Source organism: Felis catus, chromosome A1 (assembly GCF_018350175.1).
Source record: "Felis catus isolate Fca126 chromosome A1, F.catus_Fca126_mat1.0, whole genome shotgun sequence".
Classification (NCBI taxonomy): domain Eukaryota; kingdom Metazoa; phylum Chordata; class Mammalia; order Carnivora; family Felidae; genus Felis; species Felis catus.
In genome coordinates this window covers 163,516,291-163,541,348 of record NC_058368.1, presented here as the reverse complement: position 1 = coordinate 163,541,348, position 25,058 = coordinate 163,516,291, and the positions used below count along the sequence as shown (strand labels likewise).

The following is a 25,058-nucleotide window of genomic DNA, read 5'->3' as shown; positions in this document are numbered from 1 at the left end:
TGATTCAAGGGAAAAGTCCTTTAAGAATTTTCCGAAACATTAAAATGTTTTTCTCTAGTTGGTAACATCACAGTGATCTCTTTTGCTATTTCTACATTTTCTAACTTTACACATAAGTATATTAATTTTGTAATAAAGAAATCTTTCCCTTTAACATATTGACATATTTTGTTCATCTGCTACCACCAACTGGGATCAAATAACTGTTAGACATCTTAGTTCTCAAGTGTAATTACAATATTTCTGCCATAAATAGGACTAACTAAAATACGAGATGAGGCTATCTGAAAGCTTATTATGTGGTTTTATTTAATGAGAGTGTCAATTGACTTTCTATGGCAAATACTGTTATAAACAATCCTCTGCATTTCACAATCCATAAATATTCAAAGACACGGTTTTCAAACTTTCTTAAATGTGATCTCTGTTAAGAAAACCTTAATACCAAATTTAGTCTTTAGATACTCTTATTGACTGCCATACTATCATGATGATTTTAAAGTATCATTTTTAAGCCAGGGCCTCTATTTGCTGAAAATTGAGACTGGTCAAAAGGTGAAAAGTTAATTTTATCACAGCAAAAATTCTGTTAACAGCTGAAAATTAGTTTAACTGTTAAAATAATTAAAAGTAATTATGTTGTATTTAAGCTTAGATATGATTAGAAGCACATATTTCACATAGCACTGATATAAAAATTAATCAGTTCAATGTAAGAGTAGAAATGTATTTTTAGAGGTATAGCAACACTTTGAGGTACACCAGAGCATATATGCATTTTTCTTGCACAGACAGTGATATTCTCTAAAACTAAATTAGTATATTCTAAACAAGTCAAAATTTTACATTATTTAACTGAATCAAGTCTCTCTGCTTGAAATACTCTTTATTTCCTTGAAAATGAGGTAGGCAAAATTTTCATTTTTCCCCATTATAAACTATAGTATCATTACAATTACTACATATACATTAGTAATTTTTAGTTTGTTCAGTAATTGAAAATGCCTGTTTTTTTGTTTTGTTTTGTTTTTTGTCCATGGTTCTGGATTTATAAAGGCTTACTTAAAGTAACAAAACAAAACAATTCATTTATTGGAATGAATTCAGCACTTCATTAGAAAAGAAGAGATCCCAAATTTTTGCCACAATAAAGAGTATCAAACCAAAAAGTTAGGGAGGTAAACCCAAAGTTGTCCTTTCCTCAAATTATAATTTCAAAACTCTAGGAAAGCATCTAAAAAAGCCTGCTGCTTTTAAAGTTATAACTTTACCAAAATACAATTACGAATTTACCAAAAATAAGACTGATTCTGGTAAGCTTGGACAAAATGCTATCTGAAGAGTTGTAAGATTTAAAAAATAAATAATTTATCCAACAAAAAAATTCTGGAGATGTCTTCAAATAAGTTCCCAGACTGCTGAGAAGATCTAAGCTAAGTGCATCAAAAGACAATGTAACAGAGACTGAGAACCACTGAGCAAGACCAATTACTTTAAAAGATACAAATGACATCTCAAATCTTTCCCAAACTATTCTCATTTTTACTGGTTCTTTTAATTACAGTACTTTAAAAAATTCATTATAAAAATTTAAGTTACAAGGAGATGGTAAGAAATTTCTTCAGTGATGTAAGTAATATACCTGAAATACATACATAACGCATAGGAGAGAGTACATCTAAAACCCTTTTAACACTTGACTCTCTTTTTAAGCCCAACTCTAAGAAACCAACTTTTCATTCTCAATTCTAGAACATATAGTATATACATAACTGAAAAAGAGGAGACGTGAGGTAAAATAAGCCATGTAACAAAACAGACATGATTATGTAACAAATCATTTGTGTATTTAGCCACTAAAGTGGTAAGTTTAGATATACTTAAGGCATACTTTGAATAATGAATATAGTCACCTGAAATATTTAAGAATCTTATATTAACAGCTCACCTGTTAAACAGCATACTTAAAAATAATCTCCACTGTAAGAATAAGTATAAATAATGTGCACTGAACCTAATATGCACAAAGCAATACAAAACAGTGAAAAAAAAACTGGATCTTACTTACACTTCCAACCACTGAATCATGTAATATACCAAAGATGGTCTATATTATACATCTGATCAAACAAATAAGTAGTGTTCTCTCATGCTGAAAAAATAAGCTAATCTTTAACATGAACACAAGTAATTATAGGTAAGTTGTGCACTGTCTGAATTTCCAGTTTGTCAAAGCCTGTAGTTTTTCCTGAACTTTCTGTAAATATTAAGGACACTGATCTTAATTATTTTTATATGTATCTTTAAGTGAAGCAACTTTTGTTCAGAATCCTCATACTCTTCATGTATTCCATTTTTTCCTGCTTTTTAGGTTTGCCCATAGTTGGAATGTCTGATCTACTACAATCTCCTCTTTAAAGGTCTTTTTTTTTTTTAATTTTTTTAATGTTTATTTATTTTTGAGACAGAGAGAGAGACAGAGCATGAACGGGGGAGGGTCAGAGAGAGACGGAGACACAGAATCTAAACAGGCTCCAGGCTCTGAGCCATCAGCACAGAGCCTGACGCGGGGCTTGAACTCACGGACCGTGAGATCATGACCTGAGCCGAAGTCGGACGCTCAACTGACTGAGCCACCCAGGCATCCCTCCAATCTCCTCTTTATAGTATCCACATAATCATTAGTAATTGAGTTGAAAACGGGTCCCAAAAGGGTATCTGCTAACATTTCCTGTATCTCAATTTGTCTTGTTACTTACCTCTTTATTATCAATCTGATTTTCTGCCCTAATTACATTTAAATTATTTGAATTCTGGTTACACCTTTATTTTTATTCTCCTATAAATGAAAAGACCCATGACCCAACCCACACCCCTCCGATAACAACTTACACCTTGACCTCTAAATAATAATTTCAAAATACTTGCACATGAAGTAAAAAGACTTGCAAAATTTAGAGCCACAGCTAGGTTTTTCTCCCATTCCTCACATATTTTCATAGCACAGACTTGATAGGTACATAATGGGTACCCAGCAAACGCTTAAGTAATTTATTCCACCCTGTTCTAGTTGTCTTGTTTGTTAGGATATTACTGTTATTTAAGAGTATAAATTCTTAAAGTTTAAAAAGTCACTACAATCAAACTATTAGAAAATCAGGTAATGACTTACTATACTAAAAAGTTTTGAATATAAAATTCACAATTATTCAGTTTCCTTTTAAAAGTTATGGATTTTATAGACAGAAGAAAACCAACTATGTTTTTTTAATTTTTTTTTTTTAACGTTTATTTTATTTTTGAGACAGGGAGAGACAGAGCATGAACAGGGGAGTGTCAGAGAGAGGGAGACACAGAATCTGAAGCAGGCTCCAGGCTCTGAGCTGTCCGCACAGAGCCCGAAGCGGGGCTAGAACTCGCGGACTGTGAGATCATGATCTGAGCCGAAGTCGGCCGCTTAACCGACTGAGCCACCCAGGCACCCCAAAACCAACTATGTTTTATCCAGTGATAGGCATTGTAAAAGAATCTACTCAACACTGTAAGAAAACTGATTCCTACGAATTACTTACCTGAGGGATAACAATATCTGCTAATGCCTTTGAAAGCCTGTATAATTCCATTGTATTTTCTAATTTCAAGGAACCATTATGCTGAACATCATATTTTATACAGTCATATATGTCAGGGATTTTACTAATGTCGTATCTTCCATTCTTTGTTTTAAAGTCTTTTTCCAACTTGGACCATCTACGTAGCATAAGCTCTAATGTTTCACTATGGTAAAGTTGAATATCTAAAACAACATAACAAATTTAGCATATTAAACTTAGACTCAGATTAAGGGTATATATTAAAAAGTTGACAATTAGAAACATTTTTAAATATCAGAGGTATAACTGTTAAGAAAGTAGGGAATGCTACCATAGGAGTATACTATTAGTAAGCATACATTTTATAAACTTAAATAAAAGATATATATACATGGCTTAGGACTTGGGTTTGGGTTTGTAAAAGACCTATCCTCATGTTACACACTTCAATAATCAAAAGAAAAAGAACAACAATAACAAAACTCTTAGGCTAATACATTTTCAATTCAAAATTTAAATACTATATAATTTTCTTATTAGATTCACAAAACTAACAGAATAGACAGTCTTTAGCCGAAAGGAATCTTAGAAATCAAATAGCTGAAAGGATTTATTCTTACCACTAAGAATCCTAGATCTCAAAGTTGCCAAATTAGAACCAAGCTAATCTCAGAGTGAGAGTCCAGATCTTCTTCCAATTGTTTGCTTCTTATTATGCTAGTTATTTGCTGCCTAACTATATGACAATGCTACGTAATTAATTAAATAATATTTTAATATGTTTGTCATGCTATCATGGATAAAATAAACCATAACCTAATTATTATTCTTTTGCTGGATGTATGTTAACTCATACCTAGATACAGTATGAGACTTAATTTTTTAAGAATTGATGCATCTTATTTTAAAATGTTTATAGTAATTAGTTAATATTTTTATTTGCTTTATGTTTCAAGGCACATAGTATTTACCTGATGATTTGGGATCTTCCATTCGATGTCTGATCTGAGAAGTCAAACTTTGTATCAAAGAATAAACTTTGTCACAGGTCTTCACAGGATTTTTAATTAAATGCATTGATTTGATAAGAGAAATGCTCCCAGATGGAGTAAGCTACAAATGAGTAAAGTATATATTTCACATGTAGTTATGCCTAATTGTCCAAGAGAACAATATACAAAACTTTCCAGTAGTTGGAGAACAATTTAATACCACACATGAAGATGACCCCCCAAACATAGTAATAACATCAAGAAGGAAGTAAAAATCTCAGAATTACATGTTAAAAAAATAGCAAACATAAGCTATCATTAGATTGTCCACAGAGAAAATTTAGCAAAAGTACTCTAACTTACAATGAGAGTTCATTCTAACAGTGACAAATTGCTGACTCAATACGGTTCTAGTCGTTCGACATATATTTACATGTAATAACACTAAGACTGTATTATTATCACCATCTTTTTCCAGATGAGGTACTTAACAGAGGTTAGGCAACTTGCCTAAGACCAAACCAAGAGTATGTCAAGAGTGGCATAAACTATAATGGATTCATATATAAATTTACCAGTAATTTATAATGTAAATAAAACTGCCTTAAACAAAGATTTTCATAATAAATTAAAAAAAACTAGCTTTATGCAGATTTTGATACACCTAAAAATATAATTTCCAAAAGATTGAAAGCAAAAAAAAGATATACAATGCAAAATCAAGTAAGAGGGGAAAAGCTGTTGTTACTATATTCATCTCAAAGCTTTGAGGCAAAATGTACTGATTGAAATGTATCTATTCTAAATTTGTAATCTACCTAATAACATGGTATCAAATATGTAAAGCAAAAATTAAGAGAACTACAAAGACAAGGAAAATCCACGAGTGAGAAATTTTAACACACAACAGTGAAGAAAGGAAAAAAGTCACAAAGTTTTGTTTTTATTGAAATGATAGAAAGTTCAAAATAAAAAAAGTTTAACTTAAAAATGTCATAGGTTTGGAAATTCTAAAACTACAGCTCTGAATCATCTATGACCAAAGAAGAAATCACAAAGGAAATTAGAAAATATCCCAAACTGCATAAACCACAAAATTTATGCGTATAATCATAAAGGGAAATTTATGGCCTAAAGTCCTTATTTTAGAAAAGATTGAACATTCAAGAATTAATAAGCAGACAGCTAGTGACACAGGTTTACAAAAGTGGAAGGAAAAAAATATAAGCAAAAACTAATCAAGTGGAAAACAAGTGCAAAATTCAGAAGACCAACAAATCAGTTATTTCTTTGAAGGGAGTAATAAAGTATATTAACCATGGTTAAACTGATCAAGAGAAAAAAAACTGTAGAATGTTATGAAATAAGAAGTGACAACTCTACAAAATCCTATAGACATCACAAAGAATTTAAAAAGGATACGATAAACTCCTACAACAATGTAACTTAATACTGACACAACACATAACAACAATTACTCTGGATAAGAATTAAAATGTAAAGGTTAATCTGAATCCTGAACATAGATGTAAAACTTCTAACCAAAAATAGTAAACCCAAACCAGTGAGATATATTAACACCACCACCACCACCACCACCACCACTATGTATATATGTAAATTGAGTTTATTTTAGGAGCCAAGATAGCTTAACTTTATTTACTTTTAAGAAAAAGGGAGCATGAAAGGGACAGAGAGACAGGGGCACAGAGGATCCAAAGCAGGCTCTGTGCTGACAACAGAGAGCCTGATGCAGGGCTCGAACTCAAGAACCGTGAGATCACGACCTGAGCTGAAGTTGGACACTTAACTGACTAAGCCGCCCAGGTGCCCCAGAAGAGCCAAAATAGCTTTACATCACAAAAAATCATATGATGCAACAGATGAAAAGAAAATGATGAAATTCGGTAACTTTTCATGACAAAACTTTTAGCAAAATAGGGACAGAGTGAAATTTATTTTGAAACAGAATAGCTATTACAAAATGTACAGAAAACATACCTAACGGACAAGCATTAAAGGCTTTCATTGAGAACATGGACAAGAAAATAAATGCCACTTCTGTTGAACATTGTTTTGAATGTGCTAGTTGTTGAAGTTAAACAAGAAAAAGAATAAAACAAATAAGGATCAGAAAGGAAGAAACAAACCTGTGAGTATGCTTTTAAAGGATCAAAAAATCTACAGAAATATTATTAAACTAACAAATGAGTTCAATAAGGTTGATGCATATAAAGTCAATATTAAAAAGCTATTTCTACATATCAACAATCAAAATAAAATTTTTAGAAGTACTATTTACAATGGCATAAAAATATATTAAGATAAATTTTCAGAAACTAGATTTGATGCATCTAAATCAATAACAACAGGATATTTGACAGCATATTTTAAAATTTATATGGAAATGCAAAAAAAGTCCTGAAAAACTTGAAGAAGCATGTAGGACTTGAGAGATCTTATTCAGTGGCCCAGGATCGAAAAAAGAATATAGTGTAGAAATAGACCACCAGATAGATTATAAAGATGATACTATAAAGTGATACTATAAAGGGGAGCCTTTCGGTATGTGGTATTGGTATATTTGGATGTATATACAGTTGGCAAAAATTAAGTTTGACATCTTTACCTTATAGCACACACAAAAGTCAATTTTAGCTGGATTACAGATAAATGTGAAGGGCAAAACAGTAAAGCTTACAGAAGATCATACATAAGAGTATTTTATGACCTCTAGTTAGAAAAAGAAACATTAAAATGCACTGACCACAAAGGGGAGTGGGAGATAGAGGCATCCAGTTATTGAAGTCATGAGGACAGACAGTACAGCATAGGGAATATGGTCAGTGGTACTGTAATAGCACTGTGTGGTGAGAGATGGTAACTAGACTTGTGGTGCTGAGCAAAGCATAGAACATATAGATTTGTCTAATCACTATACTGTACACCTGAAACAACACTGTGTGTCAATTATACCTCACTAATTAAAAAAAAAAGAAAGAAATTAGACGACATCAAAACTGCACTGACCATAAAGGAAAAAATTCAACTTGGAATTCATGAAAAATAAGAACCTCTGCTTACTGAAAGACATCATAAAGGCTCAGAATAGGTGGTGGTATTGAGAACACATATCCAAAGAACCTCTACCACTCAATAAGAAAAATACAGACAAAAGGTAGAAATAAAGGACAAGAGATTTAATAGAAGGCTTCATGAAAGACGATATCTAAATGGTCAAAAAACATCAAAGCCACGCTGAACTACTACACATCCATCTTCAGAATGGCCAAAACTGAATAGTCGGAGAATGCAAAGAATAGAGACTATGTAGAACAATGATTATTTTCATGGACTTCTAGTGGGAGTATAAATTGGTTCAATGACTTTGGAAAACAGTTTGACATTATCTGATACTGAAACATAAGCATACTGTGGGTCACAACAATTCCAATCCTAGAATGTACCCACGAGAATGTATGCTCATATGCAATGGGAGACATACAAGGACACTCATAGAAATATTAATCACAACAGCCCAAAACTATAACAATGATACAAGGTATATATCAATTACGGTATGTTCATAAAATAGAATACGGGTCATTAAACTATGGCCTGCAGGCCAAATGTGGTCTGTGGCATAGCCCATGGACAAAGAAAGGTATTCACATTTTTGTTTTTATTTTTTTAAGTTTATTTATTTATTTTTGACAGAGAGTGCATATGCAGGAGGGCAGAGAGAGACATAGAGAAGGAGACAGAGAATCTCAAGTGGGCTACACACTGTCAGTGCGGAGTCTGACGTGGGGCTCAAACTCATGAACCATGACCTGAGTCCAAATCAAGAGACGGTCACTTAACCGACTAAGCTACCCAGGTGCCCCAGTATTTTTTAAAGGTGGTTAAAAATCAAAAAGAGTATGCATCAAGAGACCACATGTGACCAGCAAAGCCTAAAATTTACTATCTGGTCTTCTACAGAAAAAGTTTGTTAGTCCCTGAAATAAAGTACTACATAGAACCGATTATTAGTTAACTATGGAAATTCTCAAAAATACAGATAAATGTCACAAACACGACATAGGGCACAAGAAGCCAAACATAAAAGAAAACCTAATCTAATGTAAGAAACTTAGAAAACAGCCAAAACTGAGACCATAGTAGTTAGGGATGATTACTTACCCAAATAAGTATTCTTGATATAAGAAGACTATAAAAAAGAGCACTATTAAGTCAGGATAGTAATTATTTCTAGGAGATTGGGAAGGAGTTGCAATTGAGAAGGGGCACAAAGGCATCAGAGGTGTCTCAATGTTCTATTTCTCCATCTGGATGGGGACTATAGGAGTATTTGCTTTATTTAAAAAAAAAAATTTAATGTTTATTTTTGACACAGAGAGAGAGGCAGCATGAGCAGGACAGGGACAGAAAGAGAGGGAGACAAAGAATCCTAAGCAGGCTCCAGGCTCTGAGCCATCAGCACAGAGCCTGACACCGGGCTAGAAGCCATGAACTGTGAGATCAACCTGAGCCGAAGTCAGGCGCTTAACCGACTGAGCCACCCAGGCGCCCTTAGGAGTACTGCTTTATAATACAATAGGCTCTAAGTTTTTGTTTTATATACTTTTTGTTATAAGTTTTGTTATGTTTGTTATAAGTTTTGTTTTTATATACTTTTATATGTGTGTGCATATTTCACAATGTAGAAGAGTTTGCTAAGACCCACCTTTTCATAATCTTCAGCCGTAAAATCTCTATCTTTCTGAAGTATTTCATGAAGTCTTGCTTTCACACGTTGCTGGCAACTGCTCAAAGAGTCACTATCACTATCCAAAAGACCATTCATATTCGCACTTTTTACCATCTGAACAAGAATGGGTGTAAGCTCTCCTTCTAGGGCTAAGAGCCCCTAAACATATTAAATAAAGCCAACACAAATTCAAAAATTAGTATGCAAATTAATGAAAAGTATCATAATTATTTTGTTACATGCTGAATTTCATAAGGAATAAGCTAACTATTTGCAATGAATAAACTTTATTAATAATACAACCTATCACAATTTCAGGGCTTGAGCTGGAAATTTCAAATTTGGAATGTTTAAATATTGCCTTAGCAAAAATCTTTTAAAATGTGGTATTAGATGAAATTTCTAGTAATTCTGAAAAACATTTATTTATACCTTTGCAAAAGCAGCTGCAGTCATCTGGACTCGTCCTTCATCAGAGGCATATATTTTGAGGTCATGTCGGTAAGTACTATGTAATCTAAGTAAACCACAACCAGGAAATCCTGCATAATCTCCTGAAAATAAATACTCAAATCACTTAAGCTATATTTTTGTCTCAGTGTATTTCTATAAATATTTAGTAACATCTCAAAATAAGTGAAGATTTGAAAAAACAATGTATAAACTTAACCAAATTAAAGAAACTCCAAGATTTACCTTGACCTCCAGGATACATACACCTGAAAGCTCTTCCAAGTTCTTCGGCCTGGACCCTGCCTGCAGGAGTTAGTTCTCCTCCCCATTTTAAAACCAAAAGTAAGGATGGTTCTTCTCTTCGGCTGTCTAAGATATATGTTAATGAATAAAAGCAAATAAATGTCAAGTTTGTTTCTTTTAAAGAGGCGTGTTTCAAGATTAATTTTTTATTTTCTCTTCCGTAGCAGAAAATAGCTTTTATGTAAATTATTTTGTTCCTTTGAACATACCTATCTTTGTATGCTTTTGATTCTGTAGGGAACAACCCTTGCTCTACCTGTTAAAATCTTACTCTAATTTCATAATCTCTTCCTCACTTTAGGAAGAAGGCTCTTTCCCAGTTTTCTGAAAGCAAATGATATTTCCACCTTCCCTGCTCTCATAGTGATATGACAGCAATAGTACTTGTCCAATATATTTAATTTAGTTGTCCCAGCTGTTACATTAAGAGCTCCTTCACCACAGGATCGAGATCTTGTCTTTATATCAAGAGGCTCGCATAAAAGGTAATGTTAGCCGAAGTGAAGATGTATTACATTTTTACAAAGAGGAATCAGTGATTTGCATAATTTTTTGATAGATGTGAGAGAGCCTAAAACTTACTGTAATTTAAACTTATGAATGAGATATACAATAAAATGTAGCCAAGAGCAGCTTTTTAAATTTGGAATTGTGGTCGGTTAAGCATCCAACTTTGGCTCAGGTCATGATCTCATGGTTCGTGAGTTCGAGCCCCGCATCGGGCTCTGTGCTGACAGTTCAGAGCCTGGAGCCTGTTTCAGATTCTGTGTCTCCCTCTCTCTCTCTGCCCCTCCCCTGTTCATGCTCTGTCTCTGTCTCAAAAATAAATAAACGTTAAAACAAAAAAATTAAATTTGGAATTGTGTAATCTTTTTCTGTACCCGACCAAAGTTTTTTCTCAGATATTCCACAAGCGAATGAATTTCTGTACCTAATTTATCTGCTCTTTATGTCCTAAGATCTGCATTAGGCTACAGAAAAGAGGTAATTTAAAAATGAGCAATATAAGTGCTAAAATACTTAATGATGGTTCATGAAAAGTGATAGGAATCAACTTTGTGCCAGGGGTAGTACCTTGTAGTTGTGTGTGCTTTATCATGCAGGCTAATATTAATTTATGGAAGGACAATTAATTAACAGACTTTGTCAATCATAGTTATATACAGAATATTTTTGATTACAAACATTAAAGTATAGGAAATTAATCTGTATTGCTACCAATCACAAAGTGTGACACAGTAGCAATGTCAAATTTTAAAATAAATATATGAAGATCAATATAAACAAACTTGTGTTCACATTTAAGATAATCACTACTTCAATTTATGCCACTATAAATAATGCCATTTTGGATATCTCCACAGGCCAATCTTTCCCTGAATATTTGATCACTTCCTTGGGATAAATCCTGATAAGTAGAATTAAGATATGAGAGATGACTGGGTGGCTCAGTTGGTTAAGCATCAGACTCTTGATTTTGGCTTAGGTCATGATCTCATGATTTGTGAGTTTGAGCTCCACACGGGGCTCAGCACTGTCAGTGCAGAGCCTGCTTGGGATTCTCTCTCTCTCTCTCTCTCTCTCTCTCTCTCTCTCTCTCTGTCCCTCCCCCTCTTACACACTGTCAAAATAAGTAAATGAACTTAAAAAAAAGGTAAAAGCATATTTGAAGTTTCTTATATTGCCAAATTACCTTTCAAAGGGCTACATCAATTTATACTCCTACCAACAGACTGAAATCCACTCATACTATATTCTCATCAACATTCTTTAATAATGATTTGACAAAATAATAAGAAAACACTCTGCTAGTGAGATAAGCAAAAGTAATTATTACTATTATTATAACTGTTTTATTGGGCATCTACATTTCTTCATGAAATGGTTTCTACAATTTCTGCCCATTATTATTATTTTTTTAATGCTTATTTATTTATTTTTGAGACAGAGAGAGAGTGGTGGAGGGAGGGAGGGAGGGGGGGGGAGAGAGAGAGAGAGAGAGAGAGAGAGAGAGAGAGAGAGAGAGAGAGAGAGAGAGAGAGAGAGAGACACAGCACAAGCAGGGGAGGGATAGAGAGAAAGGGAGACAAAGAATCCAAAGTGGGCTGCAGGCTCTGAGCTGTCAGCGCAGGGCCCAATGCGGGGCCAAACCCACAAACTATGAGATCATAACCTGAGCCTAAGTCGGATGCTCAATTGACCCAACCAGGTCAACCAGGCACCGTCTGCCCATTTTTATTTTAAAACGTAAATGAATTTTTGGAGTTTTATGCTGACTGCTTTTAGGAGAATGACCTTATTTAAATGCTTTATTCAGACTTAATTGGTGGAGGAAATTAACTAATTAGAAACATGATTATTGTGTATTCTTTCAAATAGTCTTTTTGTACTTTTTGAGCTTTCTTCCTGAATACTCTGCCCTCTTCTACCAAAAGAGGAAGAAAGGGACCGATTAAGTAACATTTAGTTATAAATAAGGTTTCTGAAACAACCCCAGAGTAAATGGGGAGTCCTACAGTTTTTAAAATAAAATAGATCCTTTCCTTAAAGGGTAAACTATCCTTTATTTATTTATTATTAAAAAAAATTTTTTTTTAATGTTTTTATTTATTTTTGAGAGAGAGAGAGAGACAGCATGTGAGCAGGGGAGGGGCAGAGACAGGGAGACACAGGTATCTGAAGTGGCTCCAAACTCTGAGCTGTCAGCACAGAGCCTGATGTGGGGCTCGAACTCACAACACGTGAGATCATGACCTGAGCCTAAATCAGACGCTTAACTGAGCCACCCAGGAGGCCCAACCTATCCTCTATTTCAAGGATAGAAAGCAAAGTTGACAAAACTCCACTTTAATTTTCCTTTATTCAGCATGTCAGCTCCTTAACTGTTACAAAGGAGAGGGTCCAAAGGCAGTACAATGAGTAATAAGTCTCTACATATAATTAAAACACAATAGGCATTAATAGTGATATACCTTCCTCTTCACTAGATGTTTTAGGACAACCATGAGGGAGGTAAGTTAGTTGGACTTTACGATTTATTCCAGAAAAATGGCCATACCTGAAAAACAAAATGGCAAGCGGAATGAACAATTTTCAGTAAGTGTTCAATGAAACCTCTTAAAGAGAAACTAAAATCCATCTAGAGAAAAATTAAATCTACATATTACTGCCTCCTCTATTTTTAATTAATTGTTGAATTCTTTAAAATACTGTAGCAGAATGTCTGTACCATAAGTAGTCATTCTAATCACATTAGAAAGGAAAACACAAAAAAGTTTCTCTACAAAAGTTAGACATTTGAAGAGATGACAAAGTATAGAAATATATAAAACAGAAATGTATGGGCATTTAAAAAATTAAGGAAATACGATTCTAGGTGGCCAAATGTAAAGCTTCCGATAGTAATACTGGTGTTATCAATTTCACTTGACTAAAGCATAGTTCAAAATTGTTTTTTACTTAAACAACATTTAATCTGTGCTCAAGTTAGCCATGTTGCTTTCATCCTAAGTGGTACTTCATAAAAGATCCAAATGTTTCTCATCAAAATTAAAAGTAAAACTAAAACAAGAAACTTCAACACAACAATCTGTTTTCTCACTGGTGCAAATAAAAGCCTCACTAAACTTTCGCTAATTTCTCTTCAGCTTCAGCACTAAAGTGGAAAACGATCAAACTGTGAAGGCAACTTAACATAGAAAGTCATACATTATAAAAGAACACTGTTATCAAATTTAGTTATCAAAATTAAGGGTTTCAAAAATATTCTCACATTTCTAATACGGTCTTAAGTTGTTCAAGTTTTGACTTGTTTTCTTCAATTTCAGAATCATTATTTTGCCCCAGCTCCATAAGAAGTTGTCGGGCAATGTCCAGCACTTCCTATAAAATAATAAAGAACTGAATTTTTATGTTACTTTGCCATTAGCAATTTATAACCAACAAGCAGTCAAATGCACTTGCCTGTAATTGTTTTGGCTTTTTGAGTTTTAATTTCCCAGATTTATATCCATCACACTTTTCAAAAAGATCGAAAAATCTTATTAAAACAAAAGAGCACAGTTAGTCCTTTGCAATAATTACTATTACCACCATATACTTAACATAAATCAATTATAAATGAAGACATGGGACTTGGTCTATGGATTTCAAATACTGTATGTCTTCTTTCACTATAGAAGGTTGCTCATCTACTGTCAGTGACAAAACTTGGTATTCTCCTAACCACGGCAAGCTAATAATCACTATAGATTATTTTTAAAAGTTTTCTCATGATGGAAACTGAATATATGATTGTAAAACTGCATATTATATTCTCTGAAGTCAATGCATACATATACATATAAAAAATGTTTCAACACATATTTATTGGCTCAAGTTTTAAATTTTTATTATTTCCAAATCAAATAGTGAATAGAAATAACAAACTTTTATTCTACCAAGTTTTTTCTACAAGGTTGAGAGGTTAAAGGACTCAGAGAAAGCAATGTGAGAGAATAACAAACCAAGATTTAACATCTTAGGATGTTTACACTTTTACAATAAACGAAAGTTAGGTCAGATGAATGATAATTTATGGATATTGCCATCATAATTTTCAGATGCTAATATATACAATTACTTTAAATGGATTTTGTCTCCATCCAGTGGTTTAAATTAATGGCCAAGAAATGGGAAAACAGTTTTCCTGTATGATGTATTAATCAAAATAGCTAATCACCTATCAGAAATCTTAAATTATCTCCTAAGTGTTAAATTATTTCCCTTAAAACATACTTTTGATGCCTCACTTCCATTTTCATTTTTTGTTTTGGTGTTCGATCCCCATGACGTATTACAGCTATGACACATCTGAGTTCCATCCTAAAATAAAATAAAAGTTCTCAATTTTCTAACAAAGATCTGTGTTATAGAATTCAGACTCACACAACATCTCATTTCTTTAGAGCTATCTTACACCATTTCAAAAAGTTTCCTACGAAGATAGTACTTGTAACAACTAGTCAATTTTATCAAATCCAATCTTAAAAAGATTTTACGAAGCTGGAGGGGGAGTAATATTAAGCTATATATCAGCTTCTTCTCTAGAGATGACTATGCTAACTTTGGAATAAAAGTAAACGAATGACAATCCCGGAACTTCATAAAATACTTGGTCTGTAGCAGAGATTATTACAGACTGAGATTTCATTAAATCAAAGCAAAATAAAGCTTTACTTGATAGCTGCTATATTTATTTTGCCCTTGTAAGAAGAACAAGTACTTCAAACTTAAATTACTAGAAGATAAAACTGTCTTAGAAAGAATGCTAGGGTATAATTTAGTGTTTGCCAAACTACAGGCCACAGAACACAACCCTGCAGGATTTTAATAAGTTACCTAAAAATTTTTATGTTAAATAGTTTGAGAATACTGGTTTAAAACAAAATTAAATATTTGTGTTTCTCCATCCCAACCAGCCCTTCGCAGAATATTTAACATGCTAATGTAAATGTCTAACTTGTAAATATGAAGCATTTGGTCAACCCACCTGAGTAGCAGGTGAGTTTCAAGCAGTAATTTTCACTAGAATATTATAAAACACTTTCGCAATACTGGTCTAATTAATTTACCTCAAGATAAAACTGTGTATTTTTTCTTTATACAATAAGAGAATAAAAGCTGTACAGCCACTGACTATGAACCTTTAAGTGACATACCTGTTGGTACCTCCTTTATTTTTGTGACTTAATTCAATAGTTCTATAGTTATACAAGCATTTTTCAGGATTTTATTTAATTTTTTTTCAGATTTTATTTTTAACAATACAAAAGAGTTTTAGTCTAGGTGGACCCTTGCAAAAGCATATAGTCTATTTTTCCATCTGCAAAGTGAATTATATGAAAACATACAGAGTAAAGTGTCCAATGATCATTTAGAAATTTAATCTTTATTGTAATAGCAGAGACTGATGTACAAAACCCAAGGAATTTCTAAATGAAAATATTCAAACTTACATAGTTCCAGATGTAGTTGGTACAATTGGGATATCTTCAGCTTCTAAGGGTATTGACCAGGGGATATGAAATTGTGGAGCAAGCTCTCGCATTACAATATTGCTTTGATACAAAAATAAAAAGCTAAGAATTAATTTATTTTAAGGCAAACCTCAGTACTTAATGACTAATGATATAATCAATGAAATTAAAGTCAAACTAGTGATTCTGTGATTACAGCACACAAAAATTAACTCAAAGACTCAATCCTGATAAAGAAAAATTAGATTAGCAGTTCTAAACTGGTATATAAGAACACCCTAAAGAGATGCCATGAATTTGGAATTATTAATTATTTACGTTAGTTTTAAAATATAAGTCACATTGGATTCAAATAAATCACTAAAGCTGCATCATATGCACTTATAGATACAATCTGAAAATCAAGATTGGCTCTTCTTTATGGGTACGGATCATTTCTTACAAGTTTATTGATCACTTTTGAAGTTACTCTAAATACTGTGGCTCTTTTTTAATAAATTTCTATTATACTTTACTAATAGGGTTAAAAACAGAAAACATGTTAAGTAATTATAAAACATTTTTTGTTTTGCTTAAATTTAGTACTTATTCATGCTAAAATTTAGTGAGCTCCCCTAAATTTCACCTTAAGGGTTAAGTTCACCAATCTTTAAAATATTCTATAAAAGCTGACTCCAATTAGGACAATACATTTATTTATTTATTTATTTATTTATTTATTTATTTATTTGAGAAAGACACAGTGAGGGAGAGAGAGTGCATGGATGAGTGGGTGAAAGGGGCAGAAGGAGAGAGGGAAGGAGGGAGGGAGGGAGGGAGGGAGGGAGGGTGAGGGAGAGGGAGAGGGAGAGGGAGAGAGAGAGAGAGAGAGAGAGAATATCCTAAGGAGACTCCAAGCTAAGCATCACATGAGGCTTGATCCCACCAACCTGGGATCTTGACCTAAACTGAAATCAAGAGTGAGATGCTCAACTGACTGAGCCACCCAAGTGCCCCATGACAACACATTTTAAAATGTAAGTTTCTTATGGCTCTGTCATATATACTTTGAAATGGTTCAAAAATATTTGTCTTATGAATCTTCTAAATCAAAGTATAAGAAAATAGGTCAAAGAATATAAAAATGGCATTTCTACATGCAGTACTTTCTTTTGGATTCACTAATAATCTCATGGGATTATCTTTAACTGACATATGCTTGTAGAAAGCAGTATCATTCAAAAGAACCCTGAATTCCAAATATTTCTATTTTACCCTGGTTACTTATTTCATGAATATTCATTTTGTACCTTAAAGTAAGAGAATTAAACCTTTTCAATTATGTATCAAAATCTTGAGGGACAAAGTAACCTAACAAATTAGCTGTTTTGACTAACAATCACTATAATAATCACGGTATATATTTGTGAATCTATGAAGTTAAGTATCTTTAAATTTTTTTTTTTTCAACGTTTATTTATTTTTGGGACAGAGAGAGACAGAGCATGAACGGGGGAGGGGCAGAGAGAGAGGGAGACACAGAATCGGAAACAGGCTCCAGGCTCTGAGCCATCAGCCCAGAGCCTGACGCGGGGCTCGAACTCCTGGACCGCGAGATCGTGACCTGGCTGAAGTCGGACGCTTAACCGACTGCGCCACCCAGGCGCCCCTGAAGTTAAGTATCTTTAAAACTTCATCTATATTGGCCCTAAATTAATCCGCCTTTGATATCCTGAAGTATAATTCAAGATTTGTCATGGTTCTTTGGAGATGTCATTTTGTGAACATTTGTTTTTACTCTAGAGTGCTTACAAGATTCTGATCGTTTGATGCATTTACAATTATTTGGTTTCTGAATGCCTACTATGCATTAGCTATAACAAAGGTATAGAAGAAAAAGATAAAAAATTCTTACCCAAGTATTTTTGCACAATCATCATAATACTTCATGGAATTTTTCACAAAACTGAAGCCATTGACATCACAGACATAGGACTGTCCATTGGCCCGTAACAAATCAAAACCACAAACTGTTTGCTATTTAAAATAAATTGTAAACTTTAAAGTTACATTTGAATTGGGATTCACAATGTTCTAGTCTTATTACAACATATCAAATTTTATAAATGCCTAAAAATGTACTACTGCATCTTAGTTTACCTCATAGTAAGTAATGAAATTACTCATCTGTAACCTGAGTACTCTGAAAATATGTCAAACATACTATATGATTGTTTTAGTTCCACACCATGAAGTAAATATGGAACAAAAATGCTTCAGGGACTAGAGAGGCCAAAAAATAACCTACTGTATCAAGAAGTTCTTCAAGTAATATTTAATTAAAAAGAATAAAAAAAATTTTAAAGGCTTTGTAAAATTTTGTGATAGTAGAAATTATATCACTTTAGTCCAAAGCATAAAGGAAAACATAAAGAAAAAATAGTTTTGAAGATATGTCCCAGAGGAAATGTCCAATTATCCCTATGAATCTTTTTTTAAAGAAAGATTTTATTTTTATGTAATCTTTACACCCACTGTGGGGTTTAAGCTCACAACCCTGAGATTAAGAGTTGCAGGCTCTACAAACTGAGCCAACCAGGTGCCCTTCGTTCTGAATCTTTTAAAACTTGACAACTATATACTTGTGAGCACTTGAAATAAATTAAATACATTTTATTTGGGAGAAGAAAACCATTGCAAGGTATAAATTTCCTATTCAGGCTCCAAGAATTTTCTAACTTCTGCATTTTACATTCAAATCATGACACATTAGCATAAATATGATTTTAAGTCATGTTTAGAATCCTGGTATTACGAAGTTAAGACAATTCATACAAAGCTATTAAAATATACTTACAGGATAATATTCCTTCCATAAAAGTGACTTCAAATTATTAAGACATAAAGTATTATTTAATAACCAGTAACACATCCTAGTCTTTACATTATAACTCAAGACAAGACTTCAAAAAGGTGAAGTTTATCCTTTGTTAGATGAAAGTTGTACTACTTCTATTTAAATCTTTACCATACATTACTGGAAACCTAATGATGTAGACTGAGGGAACCAGTCAAATGTTAGAAGTAAAAAGTTTTCTTTAAGGAATGTTATTTGTATTGCTTTCAAAAACACATTTTATCATATACAATAAATAGGCTAAAGGATGTATTACCAAGGCTAGAAGACTACTGAAGACCTTTTTTATTCAAGAAAACAATCATGTATCGATTCTGAGTAAATAGTACTTGCAACCAGTTGTTTTAAGCATGTTAAATAATACCTCTAAACACTGGTTAATGCTCCTGTTTTAGTTAAGTTTTCCTCCATCATTTTAATTTCTGAATAAATTGACAAAATTCCCTTTTATATAACAGATAAAATAGAGAGAAACAAAGGCCTTCATTTATTATATATTTTTATTAATGGCGCTATAAGAATCCCCTGAGAAGTACATAAACCATTTAAATGTATCATTTTTTATTTTCTCAGCTTACTTCTACCACTAAATGCCCAAATAACATTTCTTTTACTCAAAAAAGACATTAGAATTTCTTTGACAGGGGCCTGAATGGCCTTTAAAACATCTTACCTTAAAAGCAAGGCAGACTTTCCAAGCAATTAATTTCTCGCGTGCATTCAGAATAACAGGGTATCTAACTTCTTTTCCCTCACTATCTCGTTCCACCTTGCCATCGAGGGCTGGAGATTTTCGAGCCTCAGCATGAGCATAATCTGGACCCACTGTATAAACCTTTCATTAAAGTCAAAATATATAAAAATTTTTATATTATTTAAAATGTGTTTAAAAAAACAGCAGACAACAAACTAAAAGAAAAATAATAAAACTTTACTTCAGTCTCCAGACTATTCATTTCACACCTCTTTCTATTTCACATGCCAAAATTTTCAATACAATGGAAAAGGTTATAAACAATAACATGGCAAAAAAATGGTAAAGTGAAGTTCTGTTCTTATAGAGATTGATTAATGCTGAGCATTATGAGGGAATACTAGGTTGTATATGAGGTGATCTTTTTCAAATTGTTTTAAGTTTAACAAAGGAGAAGTACAAGTTAATTATAAAAACATAAAAGAAAGTAATGGCCAAAAGGAAGATTAAAAAATGGGGGTGGTGGTGAGGGACAGCATAGAATGAAAAGCAGATAAGAAAGAGAACAGCACTCCAAGCACAGGTAATTGACAGAGGCCAGAGGTGTTAAAGAGCATGATGTATTCAGATAAGAGTAAATTATTTAGTATAGTTTATACTGTAAGAAATAAGGTTGATAGAAGACAGACTGAAACATTCTGTATGCCACACTTAAGAACCTGATTATTATCCTCTGGTCAACAAAAATCCATAAGAGAATTTTAAAGGAGAGGCTCATGATCAGGTTTATACCTTAGACCAAGACTGGCTGAAGGTAAAACAATTAAGACCTTGTCTGTCACCAAAAGAAGTCAAACATATTTTTACATTATGCTACGGTTGCTGCGGATCTCAAACATCATTTATGCTAATCAATGCTTAGAAACTGGTGGCTATTAGACCTTTACTGCTTTATTATTTAATGTCCTTTTAAAGAAGCATACATTTTATTATATCACCAAGCTGTTTATTAAATATTTTTATAACTGTATTTCAATAAAATTTGTCTCCTTGGCAATCCTGTTTTAAGCATTTAAGAACATTATTCTAAAAAAATGGTCCATGGCCTTCAGACTGTCAAAGGCATTCATAATACAAAACAGATTAACAATCTCTAGTCACAAAAAAAAAAAGAGATCCAGAATATAGATATAACTAATTAAAGGGTAATCTCTTTTTCTGTTGCCATCGGTAAACTAAATACAAAATTAAAATATACTGTAATCAATCCTACCTTTACATCAGTACCATCTGTGGGCATAAACTCTTCATATATATATGAGCCTGTTTTTCGTACATTGCTTTCTGGGGAATAAACACTACTTCTACTGCCAATCTGAAAACAAAGATGTCCATGAATATAAAAACTAAATTATTCATCTCATTTTATTAATATAAACTTTCACCATATTTTTCCATCTTAGATATTTCCAAAAAATTTTTTTGGTGCACAAGTATTTAACAACACTTACTATACAGTTGATGCTGTATTATTTTCTACCGTAATTACAATTTATATGTAAGTTAAATAGCATAAATATACAATGAATGGTAAGAATAATGTTTCTTAGATTCAACCATGTTGTTGCATGTAACCTGGTTTGTTCACTTTGTCTACTATAGAATTTTCCACTGTGTACGTACATGGAATTCATTCATTAATGGATATTTCGGTTGTTTTCTAAGTTTTTGTCAGTAGAACAGTTTTGCTTTGAACATTCTTATATGTGTCCCATGTGCAAGAGGGTTTCTAATGTATATACTACAAGTAGAATTACCAGGTGATAGAATTGCTAGGTGCTCATATTCAACAAAGATAATGCCAAAATCCTTTATGAACTGTTTTAACAACTTAGAGTTCTCTTAGCACATATATTAGTTCCCACTGCTCTACTATAATTGGTATTGTTAGACTTAATATTTGCCACTCTAATGGATATAAAATAGTATCCCACTGAGTTTTTTCTTTGCATTTCCATGATTATAAATGTACACACATTTTAAATCTTAATGTATTATTAAATTATATTGCTAAGAGGCTATATTAACTTGCATTCCTGCCAACAACATGTGGGCTTGTGCTTGTTTTCCAACTACCTCAATCTTTTAGATCTTTGGCAATCCAAAAAGTAATTCAATGTCATTAACTTTTAGACTTCATTTGCATTTATTTTATTATGGGTACAATTTTTTTTAAATCTTTAATATTATTTTATTATTTTTTATTTTTTTTAATATATGAAATTTATTGTCAAATTGGTTTCCATACAACACCCAGTGCTCATCCCAAAAGACGCCCTCTTCAATACCCATCACCCACCCTCCCCTCACTCCCACCCCCAATCAACCCCTCAGTTTGTTCTCAGTTTTTAAGAGTCTCTTATGCTTTGGCTCTCTCCCACTCTAACCTCTTTTTTTTTTTCTTCCCCTCTCCCATGGGTTTCTGTTAAGTTTCTCAGGATCCACATAAGAGTGAAAACATATGGTATCTGTCTTTCTCTGTATGACTTATTTCACTTAGCATAACATTCTCTAGTTCCATCCATGTTCCTTCAAAGGGTCATATTTCATTCTTTCTCATTGCCATGTAGTACTCCATTGTGTATATAAACCACAATTTCTTTATCCATTTATCAGTTGATGGACATTTAGGCTCTTTCCATAATTTGGCTATTGTTGAGAGTGCTGCTATAAACATTGGGGTACAACATTGGGGTACTACTATGCATCAGTACTCCTGTATCCCTTGGGTAAATTCCTAGCAGTGCTACTGCTGGGTCATAGGGTAGGTCTATTTTTAATTTTTTGAGGAACCTCCAAACTCTTCTAGGGCGGCTGCACCAGTTTGCATTCCCACCAACAGTGCAAGAGGGTTCCTGTTTCTCCACAACCTCTTATGGGTGCAATTTTGAGCATACTGTCATGTATGTAAAAATTATTGGTATTATTTTTGTCTATGAATCATCCGTCTTGGGGGCTATTTTTCTTCTCTCTATCTGTTTTAAATAGGCTCCATGCCCAATGTGGGGCTTAAACTCAGACCCTGAGTCGCATGCTCTACCAACTGAGCCATCCAGGTGCCCTAAGGTGCCATTTTTCTTTTTTTTTTTTTTAACACTTATTTATTATTGAAAGAGAGAGAGCATGAGCAGGGGAGGGGCTGAGAGATGGGGAGATAACAGAATCCAAAGCAGGCTCCAGGCTCTGAGCTGTCAGCACAGAGCCGGACGCGGGGCTCGAACTCACAAACCACAAGATCATGACCTAAGCCTAAGTTGGAGGCTTAACTGATGGAGCCACCCAGGTGCCCCAAGGTGCCATTTTTCTTAAATACTGCTGATCTTTACCTGAATTTCTCATAGGCCAGATACATAACTGGAAGATGCAAATGAAATCAAATAATACTCTTCATACTTTATACCTAGAAATTTTGCATGCATCGCATTAAAAAATAAAATAATGCCTTGCTTTTCTAACAAAGAAGAGTACCAGTTTTCATTTATTCCTAAATGATACATTCTTAGTCTTAATTCTATTAAATACTTGATTACTTTTAGTAAAATTTGCACAAAGTATGAAGAACAGTATTCCCTGGGATAACAAAGGTTTACCTTCCGAAAAAGTCTTTGACTTCCACCACCAGCAGATGTTGGGTAGTAAATGTAAACATTATGATCCTCTGCACTGACTGGCTTTTCTACAAATGGCTTTTGAAAAACTTCACCATTTACTTCTACATGATCTTCACCTTCAATCAGATTGCACTCTAGAAGTCAAACAGAACATCAGGAAAAATTACATACTGTATATTATCTGGAAATAGTATTATTATTGAAGTTTTTACTACAATGGAGATTACAAAGAAAAGTAAGCTTGGATAATATATGATTTGATTTTAGTTAAAACTATTTATGCAAACAACATACATCAACATCTATGATCTATGACATTAAAAACTATAGTTTTTCTTCAAAATCTTATGAACCTGTCATTTCACCTTATCAATCCACAGAATACAAAGTTAGATAGGAAATGACACCAACAAGAAAGACTGAGAAATAATTTTAGAGCGCTATCATCTTCTGAAAAATGTAAGGGATCATTTGTATCACAGATACTATAAAACATGAAATTATTCAGGTTACTAAAGTAACCTATACAAAGTAAGCAAGCAATCTAATTAGGAAGTTATTTTTTTACCTCTAGACAAATGAGGGAAGTTCCCTGTTACAGATAATAAATGTTATATATGTTTTTAATAAAAGTTGCTTTTAGATACAATAAAATCATCAGAATTCCCTAAAATACTCTTATCAGAATATTAAATCTTAATGCAGATAAACATTTATCTTGGTTTTTTTAGACTGCTATATATAACTTACATGTTATGTTTTAGATAACCAGAAAAATGAAGCAAAGGGTGCTTTAAGACATTAGTAGGTAATAATACTCCAAAATTCCTATTTATCAGAAATTTAATCACAGCATTCTAGTGTGAAGTTTCTAATGCTTAATTCAAGAGTCAGAGATAAATCACTTGTTTACACTAATCAATACAAATTTATTAAGCACATAATTTAAAAATTCTTCTTTACATTTCCCAAATAGATGTCAAATGCAAACCAAAGAAAAGTAGGATATATAACTCTTAAATTATTACTGGGTCTTTTAGCTTATAGTGCTACACTTCAACTGAACATAATACTTAATTGGTTCATTTCTTTAAAAAAAAGTAAACAAAATACTATGAATTCTTCAAATTCCTTCTACTTAATTATAGAAGGGAAGTGGCTCAAAAATATGTTGAGTGACAAAAGGCAGCTCGCTCAAAATCTCTTACTCTTACCTTTGGGATTATTTGGGTCACGGTTCAAAATTGCATAACGTGGAAGTAAAATACCTTCAGCCTGAAGAATACTGTATACTTCTCTCCTGAAAAAAAGGGAAAACATCCTTTATTGTTTTATTCTATTTCACAAGTACATTATTACTACTGTATTACTAAAAAGGCATGGATATCAAGCCTTATTTTTTAAATAAAAAATTTGTCATTTAAAGTATCGAAAAAATATGTATTCAAAGGAAATATTATGCAATATTAAAACAAAAATGTCTGCACAATACTTTATGTGGCATATTAAAATACTAACATTTAAAATTGGGAATGTAAATGTATAAAAAGAAATGGTCAAATAAAGTTGCTATAAGCAATGACAGAATATTACCTAACTATTAAAAACTTTATACCTAAAGAATATTTAATGGCATGGGAAAATGTTCATTGTATTGTAAGAGAAAAGTGACCCTGTGTAAAATGT

The 25,058-nt window shown here is 32.8% G+C and overlaps 1 protein-coding gene across 24 annotated transcripts in view; it reads right to left on the bottom strand.

The window, feature by feature from the left end:
- Positions 1–25,058, bottom strand: part of PPIP5K2 (diphosphoinositol pentakisphosphate kinase 2) — a 71,324-nt gene that overhangs the window by 34,058 nt on the left and 12,208 nt on the right. For 21 of the 24 annotated variants that reach the window (XM_045034260.1, XM_045034286.1, XM_045034256.1 and 18 more), the window contains exons 5-19: positions 24,587–24,672; positions 23,352–23,506; positions 20,975–21,076; positions 19,681–19,842; positions 18,006–18,127; positions 16,091–16,192; positions 14,871–14,957; positions 14,058–14,133; positions 13,867–13,976; positions 13,067–13,152; positions 10,035–10,160; positions 9,771–9,892; positions 9,315–9,497; positions 4,565–4,706; positions 3,573–3,796 (exon numbers count right to left, since the gene is read on the bottom strand). In XM_045034260.1, the coding sequence (XP_044890195.1) occupies positions 3,573–3,796; positions 4,565–4,706; positions 9,315–9,497; positions 9,771–9,892; positions 10,035–10,160; positions 13,067–13,152; positions 13,867–13,976; positions 14,058–14,133; positions 14,871–14,957; positions 16,091–16,192; positions 18,006–18,127; positions 19,681–19,842; positions 20,975–21,076; positions 23,352–23,506; positions 24,587–24,672 (1,885 nt within the window). The remainder of the gene's footprint in view (positions 1–3,572; positions 3,797–4,564; positions 4,707–9,314; positions 9,498–9,770; positions 9,893–10,034; positions 10,161–13,066; positions 13,153–13,866; positions 13,977–14,057; positions 14,134–14,870; positions 14,958–16,090; positions 16,193–18,005; positions 18,128–19,680; positions 19,843–20,974; positions 21,077–23,351; positions 23,507–24,586; positions 24,673–25,058) is intronic. The other 3 variants (XM_045034246.1, XM_045034270.1, XM_045034296.1) reach the window with 1 other exon arrangement.